Source organism: Cadophora gregata (assembly GCF_030347475.1).
Source record: "Cadophora gregata isolate MNR1 chromosome Unknown scaffold_9, whole genome shotgun sequence".
Classification (NCBI taxonomy): Eukaryota; Fungi; Ascomycota; class Leotiomycetes; order Helotiales; family Ploettnerulaceae; genus Cadophora; species Cadophora gregata.
Window position 1 is genome coordinate 2,042,586 of NW_026695932.1, and position 10,942 is coordinate 2,053,527.

Here is a 10,942-nt window from a genome sequence, read left to right on the forward strand (position 1 = left end):
GCCAGAGCTATGATTGGTTCTGCCGAAGATCTTCTCCTCGACTGTGTCCAATGATGGCGCTCTGTTTGGTTTGCCCGAGGCCCAAGTCTCGGCATGATGAATGGTTCCTGTGTTCAGAGCCATCTCTTGGTCTACGATTCACGATCCACGGTCACTGTTCATGAGCTACAGAACAGTACTGTACGACACGGAGGCGGAGGAGGAGGCGGAGGGGGAGGCAGGGAAGTCCTTTCCATCCCTTTCCTTTCCTTCGTCGAAAAGCTTCGTTCGTTCCTCTCCTCTCCTGTCTCTTCGCTTTCCTTGCCCTGATTCTGAAGCCGTCCGGTGCTGCTGAAGGGACTCAAGGCTGGACCTGTCCATTACATTCGTTACCCTCATTACATTCTGTCGCGCCTGCCTTTCCGCTCAACTCTTCTATTACCTTATATTCTCTCTTGCTTCACACACAAACCTACCAAAGATCTCTCTACATTCTGCATAGCTCTGCTCAAACCCACCCCCGCGCAAAGAAATTCCAGGTCCAGCAATTTTGCAGCACGCGTCGATCAGTATCGCATACCGTGCCTCGTCCCAAGCTCTGCACACTGTGTCGCCTCAAGCTACTGCGTCATTCCAGAAACCAGCAAGAACCCAGTAACATCCCTTTCCGAAGGCAACGGGGTCGCAAAGAGTACTCGAGTACCTACGTTGCGCGCTCGGTCTGCCACATCTGACATTTCTTGTCGCAAACACCCAGGAGAACCGTGGGAGGTGAGCTGTCAAACCAATTCATCTCAAACGTGCAGAGTTTGGCTCGACGAAGCATATTCCCTTGACTTCTACTGTGTCACTGGGAACATCTCGAAGCTCTTCCTGGTCAATTCTTTGCCTGCTACCGTCATTGTTCTACGCTCCTATCTATTGTCGACAGCCCCAGCTGTGGGTGCGGAGCCACATCTCAATTGTCTTTCTCAAGATCTGCTTGCGAACTGGGCGGCGAGCATTATCAATAATGCGGCGGAATCACCTTGCCTTGTTCCTTGCGATTCCCAGCGCGATGGCGCTTTCTCTCTCAAACTTTCAAGAAATCACATCAACCGCCATACCCTTATCGTGCCTCTTAACGTACGACACACAAATAAGCGACTGCAAGAAGAAGGATTTCAACAAGGGGTGCTCAGATGACTGCGTTCAGAACTTGTTGGACATACAATCAGATGTGCAGGATGTTTGCTCAACTATTTTGGTGAACCCAAGTACACTACTGGGCATTGTGAAGAGCGGAGGGATCGTGGCTGCGCTTTGCCCAACATTGGGCTCGACGACAACCTCTACAAGCAGCACATCTGCAACTCCGCAAATCATTGTGACAATACCAACATCGAGTCCCGGCGTTCAAGTACCGAAAACAAGCTCCATTGTCATAGTACAACCGACAGCGAGCACAACTGCTCGGTCTTCTTTAACAATAATCTCATTATCGATTGTGAGCTCGATGGCATCCTCGACCAGTCCAGCCGTCTTCACGACGTCGACAACATCAACGGCCGAGGCACCTCAGACGACTGCGACAACAGCCTCCAGTACAACAACTCCGGAGGCTGTACCCGTTTCTACGACCACCTCCAACAAAGCGGCTGCAGCTGCGAGCTCTAGTTCGAGATCGAAGGCCACACCAAAACCCGATCCTGGCTCGGGAGGAGGAAGCCCTTTTGACATAGCGAGCGGTGGGAACATGATTGGATATAACCCAGTGTTCAGTGTTGGTTTAGTGCTAGCCTGGGCAGGATATTTCCTCGGACGGTAGCATACCGGAGTCCAGGGGTGGATTGTAAGATAATTTGGGTCCGATGATTACGATAATGTCTATACACGTTTGGGCTATTGAGAGGTTGGATATTGGAAACGAGGGCAACACTGTTTGAGTGGTTAGAACTATCATTAGCTGTCGTCTTAATCAGACAAAGCAACATGGCGTTCAAGGTTTTGGGCAGCATGCTGTCAGGCATTATTTTCTTGTTAGATACCACGATTACCTTACAATCAAGCAGTTTGAATACACAAGCCCCATGGCACAAACAAGCAGACTAATATGAGGCTAAGGGCTGAAGGTAGCCTTGGCGACTGTCCTTGACCTGGTATGGACATGTTTCCTTCCACGTGAAGCAGAACCAGCCATTTTTACCCCTTTCTGCTTTAGCCAGAATGCCAGTCTGCCAGTCTGTTTGTACTCTGCTTATACTTGCTCTTTTGTTTGCGAAAACCCAGTGTTCATTTGCGTTTCTGTTTGTGAAATCTGAGGTGGCCTTTATATTGCATTTACTTGTCGAATTCATGGACTTCTTCACATTGGACAAAACTGCTTCAGCAATTCCTAAAGGCTGCGATCAAGCATTGGTAGGTGCGCCGGCTTAGAAAATGGAGAAGTACACCCCAGACATATACCAAGTACTTCCTATATTTTTGAAGGTGGTCTTTGAGATTATTTGTCGCCTTGAAAGCATTTATGCTTGAAGTCGGATTATGTGTCTAGAGAAGACACTGCAGCGGGGCAACGAGCAACGGGCTAGTACCGCTCGGTTAAAGTAAACAAGACCTACCTCTGAAATTATCGGCAAGTCTTTCTAATAGACAGCGATATTCAGTTGAAGCGAAATTCCCGTTCCGAATTCGGTACTAGCCTCAGTTACCGGATATTGAGCAGGGTTATGGAATATAATCCTGCATTATCCTGTCGAGCTGTCAGGATCTCGACCCTTGAGCAAGAAAACTCGAGCGAACAACAACCATCTGCACCCAGGCCCTGTCTTCAGTGCTATGGTACATAGATGGAACTAGAAATTGATTATTTTTATGAAATTGTAAGTAGATTTGTTGGAACCTTTCTTGTACTATTGGTCGGTCTGCTGTCTCGAGACACTAACAAAATCGCAAGCAAAGCAATCGTGGGAAAGGGAAAGTGAATCGAGAACCGTTGAACGAGCCACACTAAGATTTGCCTCGAGTGTACTTCAAGTCAATCTATTCACTTGCATTACCTTGTCTCTAGCGCCAGTATAATGCTAGTACACTATTTCAGGACCTCAATCTGGCGTTCTGTGTCTCCCTCCCGCCTTCCTCGACGAGCGGAAAACAAGAGCAAACTTTTCAAAGGCCCTTTCATCCTAGGCATCCTTGCTAAGCACATATAAAGCATCTGAATCTCATAGTGCTTCCAGTGCTTTCTCGAAATTCCCTCCTCTTAACATCAGGTGCAAACAGTGAGGGGCGTCTTTGCTTTTGCTTATTCAAGGAAGTAAGTGTTTGAACGCCAGATGACCCGTTATCTCTCTACTAACACATCTTTTAGCGGTACTCTGATACCTCCCGAGTCTCTTATCCCACTCGAACAGAGATCAATACCCACAGCTAGGACCCCAGTCTTGTTCGAGATGGGCGCACCACTCTGGACCCAAGAGGAGAAAGACTGCTTTGTCAACTTCATCATTCCACAGTCGCAATTTTCGAGTGGACAGTACGACCCAACAACAGGCTTGACATGGAAAGAGCTTGCTCCTTTGATGGAGGCAGAGATGACGAGACGTGGTGGATACCCAGCGCTTAGAGTCTATACCGAGAACGCTTTGTCTCAATTCCACTACAATCGATTCAGTGCACGCGCTCTCAGTAGAGGTCAGAGCGATATGACTCACATGAGAGCATCTCCTCGAATGTCTCAACCGCTGTTGGGATCTTCTATTACCTCTGCCCAACGATCTGTCCGACCACCTTCAGCAGAACAAAGACCCCCCACTGCCGCTATCACATCCTCCCGGAAAACTACCTCTCCTCCTGGAAGCCGTTGGAGCAGATATGCCACCCGCTTCACACAGACTGATCCAAAAGCATTTCTAGGATTCAGTCCAGAAGAGACACTGAGTGTCCATGCTGATCCTATCGGTCATTGTACCCATGAACTCACAAGTAGAAGCAGTGGCACCCGATCTGGTCGACATCGAGGAGAGATGTACCCATCCGAGGAGGAAATCAAATATAATCAGAGACAGATTGAGGGGCTCAGGGGTGGGAGGCGAGGATACCAGGACTACAAAGAGGAAGATAACAGCGAATGGGAGTACCCAGCTTCTCACCGCAAGGTTGAAACCGAGTGGACTCGTCGCGATTACAAACTTCCGGCGAGCCATGGCGATCCACCTTCCTCTACCAACGCCACAAACGGCGAAGGCGAGCTTCCCGAGCTTCAAGATTCCAGTCCCATCAGTAGATCATCCCTCAATAGAACTGTGCAGAGCAAGAATCAGGAAGCCAAGTCAGCCTTCGCAAATGAAGACTTAGAAGAACTGGGTGGATCTGACGTGGACATGACTTCCCTACTTCGTGGTTACAAGACAGCTCGTCCTAGTAAGGATATTGGGCAAGGGAGAAATATAAATTCCAAAGTCCGGTCAAGATGGGAGGATCTCGAAAGTGGTGACGGAAGGAATAGACAAAAGATCAACGAAGTTCAAAAAGAGCAGCCATCCAACCCGTTTTCTCCGAGTGCACTTGATGACTCAAGTGATGAAGAGCTTGAAGTTTACGATGAAGGTAATTCTAATGCTGACGCATCAATACAAGGCTATTTCCATGATTACGAGATACATCGCACAAAGAAGGCCATTCCGAGATATTCTGCTGGTATAATCGTGGATGGTATCTATCGTCCTGCTCAATCGCCAGGTTTCGGACTCGCAGTTCTGGGATCCAGCGAGCGGCCTCCTCCAGTCAAAACTTCCGCTGCTAACAAAAAAGCTACTGAAGAAACATCCGCCAAGTCCAAGAAAAAAGAGCAGAAGAAGCCCGCAAAGGCATATTTTGTCAAGGACTCTAAGAAGGCACCCAGCAAAATGGAGGAGGATAGACTTTCGAAAGTTATGTCTAAACACCCAATTGGCTATACAAATCGACCAATTCCGTTCTTCGAGTCTGTCAACCTGCCCAAGATTCTGAAGAAAAGTGCTGTTGCTAAGGTGGCAGTTGGAGAGCGACAGGGTGAGAAACATAGGCCCCAAATTTTTGGGAATGAAGTCTCTGGACATAGAGATGGGAACAGGTATATGAGAGAGACCGAAGTGGTTGGACTCTCGGCTGAAAATCCTGGCCGCAAGATTGAGAAGCATTTTGCTGGTGAGAGAGAAGTTACGAAGGTTTCCAACATCGATACTCACAAAGCTGGTGACAACGCTCATGGATCCAAGGATAATTACGGAGCGACAAATGACAGCGGCAAACATCATGGTCTCGGTAACTCTCTTTCTGCAGTCGTCGCTCACGCTGCATCAACTTCCGCGTCGGCAGCTCCAACCCCATCAACCAAGGCCTCATCTATACCCAAGGTCGATAGCTCCATGACCGAGAAGTTGGCAACTCTAGAATTCATTGTTGCACATGCTAATGCAGAGACGAGACCTGAAGACGCTGCTCCTTGGGCCAAAGCTATTGCTGCTCAACGAGGATATAGGGAATCTGCTTCACCTCCTGCAGATGATGTTCGTGGAAAGGATTCTGGTGTTGGGGGTGACCAGAAGAAGATGACCGGTTCACCAAAGACGAATTGAGAGGTGGATTTTGAGTTTTACATGGCGTTTGGGCGGTTTTCAGACGGCAAGGAATAACACCCAGAGAACCTATCATAGCACGATCTTCTATTCCTGGAAGAAGCAGAATTAACAGGAGTGGATTTTGATGTGTTTTGGGAGAGTGAGACACCTAAAAGCATTGCAGCATGCACATGATCGATTACTTGAGAGATTATCTTGAAATATTATGAAACTGGAGGGGTACCACTTCTTTCTGCTGAACGTGATTTAAATGGATGTTTAACCTCCTCTGTTTCTCATATCGTAGTGAATCTTTGTTTTACATTCTCGAGCGAAGGGAATGTTCACCTTGCAAGTATGAAGATACATTCGGAGGTCTGAAAATGGATAAGTGGTTCAGATAGCTCTTTGTACGCTGCCCCAGAATATTCCAGGGAGGTCCAATCACTTTTTTCCCTTAAAATCTCTTTGACCATTGATACGTTGCCTTTCTGTCAAAGCGGTCATACTATCTTTGTTATTCGAATCACATAAGTCTCAACCCATGCCTGCCAATCGAGACGTATTTCCTGCGGTCAAAACATACCAACTTCAACTTCTAATTCAAATTCAACCTCAGCCTCAACTTCCCCCATCCCAAGATTCAAATATCCGATGCCTCAACACAGACCAAATGTAAATCCGGACAACCTCGAAAAAAAGGGCTGGAAAGGTTCATCACTAGGTCGTTTATTCAAGGACAATTTCTGGACATGCTGCCGCTCTGCAGAACACCCCAGCAGGGCTCGTGTATGTATCTCAAGCTCTTTTCTAACACCTCAAAAAACACAATATAGGCTAACACTGTAGTAAGGATAAGCATGGGTGGTTTGACATGCTGGTGGGTAACGACAAATGCTGGTATTGTGAGCATATACGGTGTGGCAGCTGTGGGAACATTCGTAAAAAGCCCGGGGCGAAATGGTCATGGGTAAAGCTTCGTGCTGTATATCTGGAGCTGGGAACAGGGCGATATGAAGGTTGTGTCCATATTTTATATGGTCATCAGCGTGCTAGGGTGTGTGAAGGGTTCTGCTTGTGACTGTGGTGGCGATTGTATCATTGTGACTCTATCGAAGGTGTTTTGCAGCTGTTTAAGAGTCTACTTCGCAGTGTCGTTTCTTTCTCATCGTAATTCTAGTAGAAAAAGCTAAACTTGAGCAATAGAGAAAGTAAAATACCAAGTTATCAATCTCAATAGAAAAACCTATACTCGTTTGAAACCCACAGAGGAACAATGGAAAGTAGCAATTCAGAACAACTGAAGGAAAGTATGTACATGGCTATGCTGCCAAAGAAATGGTTCAAGAGTTGTCTAAGACCTTGTAGACGTAGGCGACGTTGTATAGACCTGGTTGGCAGTATCTCACACTACAACAGAAAAACAACAATTCACTACGACTTCCCGGCACTTTGCGATTTGCCAAGTGGGCTACCACTAGAGATGCAGAAGTTGCACATTATGCAGAACCTTCGACCGAGCTTATCAAGTGTCTGAATGGATAGAAAGCCTGCAACATATTTCTTGAGTGAGTCACCAACCTTAGTCCATTCGGTGGAAGCGATTGCATTGATTGACGGAGTAATTTTTGGTAAGTCTGCGAGGTTTTAAAAATACTGTATTTGAAGAACGTTTTTGTGGGAAATACTGAGGACATTGCGATGCAACAATTGGCATGCCAGTATCTTTTTGTCGAAGAACTAATGAGTCCTCCAGCGCCAACCTTCATACGTCCATCATCGTTACCCATAAATTCAACCCTTTTTCTTGCGCATCAATAGCCGTGCTGAGGGTTATACCAAATTCTTGTGAACGGCTTTACAAATGATTGGTCGCTAACCGCATATAACGACACAAAGCCCTCTATACGCGTTGTCTATATTTAAGCACGTCTTCAACCTTGTGAGACGTTCCGTCACTTCAGGAATTTTTCAAGGAACGGAACCAGATATACCAACAGGCTACCAAATTCGCAAATAAATACGCCTGACAAATGATATCATATGGCGCAACGAGAAAAAGTTCTTGAAGGAACACCAGACTTCGGAATGTTGTCAAGCAGTTTGACCTGATTGCAAATCCTCCATGGGCGAGCGGCCTGGACTCCTTGAGGTGAGCCTCTCTGATATGTTTGCAGACACTGAATGGGAAGCAAATTCTCCAGAGCTCGAGAGACCAACGCATTTATTATAGCACGACAAAAGAGAGATGTGTAAAAATGATCTGAACTCACTGATACGGAAATGGGGTTATTGCTTCCATAGCATGGCGAATAGCGCACCAGATGGACAAAATTCGAATGTGGGGATTGCAAACCACTGGGACTTATGGAGTTAAACCTAGCAAGCAATGAAACTTAGCCGCTTACTGGGCTTCGAAATCGCGAAACGGAAACCTCAATTGACCACTATTCTACAATCTACCAACCCATCCACTCCCTCTCAAAATTGCACATCCCATCCTCTATCTGTACTCGGGGCGAACGAAATCGGCAAAGGTTTTTGGCTCCTCGTATGCGTGACCGTGGTCGCCGTGTCCGTGGGCATCGTGAGCGTGGGGGTCTTCTTGTGGGCCGACATAATCCATCTTCAAGACGTTGCCACATTCAGGACATCTCTCGATTGGGCGCTCCCGGGACATCTATTTCCTTACTGTTAGCTCCTGCATCAAATCAACGCGTCCAGCAGAACGTACCGTGAGCCAGATAACATTGTGAGAGTCGGCCGGGAAACCAGTACACCCGGCATACTGCTCATCACCGAAGGACTTGACAACAATTGGGTTGTCGAGCGTGCCTACAATCATCCATCAGCAATTGACCTTCCAAGCCAGTGTGTTCCCCTTTCCAGCTATGGGCTGATTTATAGCATACCCAGGCGAGAAGCATCCAATGGCTTCATGTCGAAGATGTCAACGCCCTGCATCTTTCCCAATATTTCCAGTCGGTCCAAACCAGTAGCCTGCTCGAGATCGGTGGGAATGGTTCCTGGCACGGCACCAGGGCCGATGAGATCGGCCTCGCTCTTAATATCTAGTATTGCCCATCAGTAACCGACCCTTCCCTCCCAACGAGCTCCCTCGGAGTCACAGATCTGTATCGTACCCTGGAACTTCTTGATCTTGCCATCGTTGGATCCGCTGGCAGGTGTAGGTGCTGCTTCTCCTGTAACAGCCGGTTAGGACGATCCGGGAGATTGGGGCACGATGGGGGGTCGTACTGCGCACAATGGAGCTTGTGAAGCTGCGCTTGATCATGGGGCTGACTGCCGCTCTGCGGGCGGCAGCGAAGGCAGGGCGTGAGAGAAACATGGCGGCTTCAATTGAGTTGTTCTTCGATTGGGAGCATCGTAAGATCGTGAGGTTGAAGAATCCCGATTCCAAGCTAGCCGAGCTCCACTAGTGAGACACGTGACTGTGTGGTTATTACTAGGAAGCTCGACATTTGGGATGATTCAGACTGAAATTTCTGGGAGTGCTCCCAATGTTTGTCTTTGACGGAGTACTTAGGGGTTCGAATCATAATGTGGCCATTGGATTGCGATCTACTTTACAACCAGAGAGAGCCTAGTCCTACCAAATTTCGCCATTAATGTGCAATCATCCCAAACTCACCAGGCAGACTTGGCAACAGTATTGGCAAGAATACCTACTCGAGGCCGATCCACTCTTGTCTTTACATACCTACTGTTCCTTCTTTCCTCGATGTTCTTCTCGCGATTATGAACAAAAGAAGCGGAAAGCTGCTTGCTTCTCCTATGCAATCGGTTTCGTCACTGTTGTTGGACGGCAGTCATTCAGCAAAAGGTTATTATGCTTCAACGAGTGCAGAGGGCGGAAGAGCTAGAATTTGCTGACTCAGAAGGATTTGACTATTTTCTGAACGCTTATCGGGAGATCTTAGATACAGGTTTGGGCAAAGTAAGTTGGAGGCTTTTCGCCTTTACGCTGGTCCCTTGACTTGGCTAGCCTTGTAATTTTTTCTTTTTACTTGGGAACAGACAGTTCACGGCCTCATCTTGAAGTCTGTGGTTCTATTGCCCCGGGAGTATGCGTTTAGATCTTGAGTATCAACACGACTATCCCTTAGCCAAAGATCCATCCAACTATTCGACTTGTGTTCTCCGGATCAGCTTGATAATCTTACATTGGAAGCCCTTGTCCTCTCAGAGAGGCAGTGAGCTCCTCATCTCTTCAGTTGTCGAGCCATCTGTCGGGAGAAGCAACACATCATGCTCTCCAGATACTTGCATATTGGAGGGAATTCTGTAGGGTATACAGGATCGCAGGAATGGCTAACTTCCACCCATCCATCTCCAGAAAACACAGACATGTGTAGTTGGTGACGCTGTCCTCCGCTGTCCCCATCTCACTTACACATCCATCAATTCTACAGAGGCGGCAAGGGTTAGGATGACTTTTCCACTGCTGACATCACTGTCGATACTGTCCCTTTCTTTGAGCCCAGAGTCAAGGTCTTCGCATTATATGGTTACCAATGTCGACTTGAGTGCTTGAATCGGTGTTTTGCTTATCTTGCTTTGAGCATATACCATGGATAAGCTGGCATCAAGCAGAGACTGTCTCAGAGCCTACCTCACTTTCAGTGCTGAACAAGGCTACGACCTAAAGACAACAAAGTTACCTCAAGCTGATTATGGATCCTGATCCCCCGGGCAAGATGATACTGTTCAAGCGCCGTTGTAACGAGTTTCATATATCTTGCTATCGAAGATGCCTAGCCAGATTGTGTCACAGATAATGCTAGAACTGTTCGAGTGTGTCAAAACCCAGCTCCTCTTTTAGACCAAGGAGAGTCCAAGAATTTCAATTAGCCGCTTGATCTCCCGTTGACGATTGCCAGTCTGAAGCTGTAGCAGTTTGTTGACAAGTACGATTTGGAACTTGTCGGTGGTAAGTTTTACATTCAAAGCGTTGGAACGAATCTAGGCGGCATTGGTGAAGAAGGACCTCCTCGAGCGAGTGCATAATGATGATACTGCATTATAGTAGATTATTAGGTAGCAGGGAACAGATTGACCATGATATTAAGTTCGTGATGATCATTGTAATTTGCGTTCGAGTTCAAGAAACTTAGAGGTTTCTCATCTGCATAGAAGTCTTCTCCAGCAAGCTTAACGCGTATTAGCAGCCAGCTTACTAGACAATAATGAATGCTATATGCTCGATAAGCATGTCTACAGGGCCAATAGCAAGAGAAACTCTTTCAAAATATTATAAAGCCGTTCGATTTTAGCTCACATGTCTCGGGTTCTCAATGGTCAACCAATCAAACTCACGTCACATTGACTCTCGGTTCGGTGCAGCAGTTCAAGAGTGGGCTTGC

General features: G+C 47.1%; 3 protein-coding genes across 3 annotated transcripts; 2 read left to right on the top strand and 1 right to left on the bottom strand.

Moving 5' to 3' along the window:
• Positions 1-991: 991 nt before the first annotated feature.
• Positions 992-1,786, top strand: ONS95_014914 (uncharacterized protein; the record flags this gene model as incomplete). Its single annotated transcript, XM_058508599.1, has 1 exon — positions 992-1,786. The coding sequence occupies one exon, from the start codon at positions 992-994 to the stop codon at positions 1,784-1,786; it is 795 nt and encodes a 264-aa protein (XP_058356286.1).
• A 1,092-nt stretch (positions 1,787-2,878) lies between these two features.
• On the top strand, positions 2,879-5,796 carry ONS95_014915 (uncharacterized protein). The gene is made up of 2 exons (XM_058508600.1): positions 2,879-3,274; positions 3,329-5,796. The coding sequence occupies exon 2, from the start codon at positions 3,411-3,413 to the stop codon at positions 5,574-5,576; it is 2,166 nt and encodes a 721-aa protein (XP_058356287.1). The 5' UTR covers positions 2,879-3,274; positions 3,329-3,410; the 3' UTR covers positions 5,577-5,796.
• Positions 5,797-8,061: 2,265 nt separating this feature from the next.
• On the bottom strand, positions 8,062-8,907 carry COX4 (Cytochrome c oxidase subunit 4; the record flags this gene model as incomplete). The annotated part of the gene is made up of 5 exons (XM_058508601.1): positions 8,062-8,238; positions 8,293-8,393; positions 8,471-8,629; positions 8,702-8,761; positions 8,817-8,907. The coding sequence occupies 5 exons, from the start codon at positions 8,905-8,907 to the stop codon at positions 8,062-8,064; spliced, it is 588 nt and encodes a 195-aa protein (XP_058356288.1).
• Between the last annotated feature and the right edge of the window lie 2,035 nt (positions 8,908-10,942).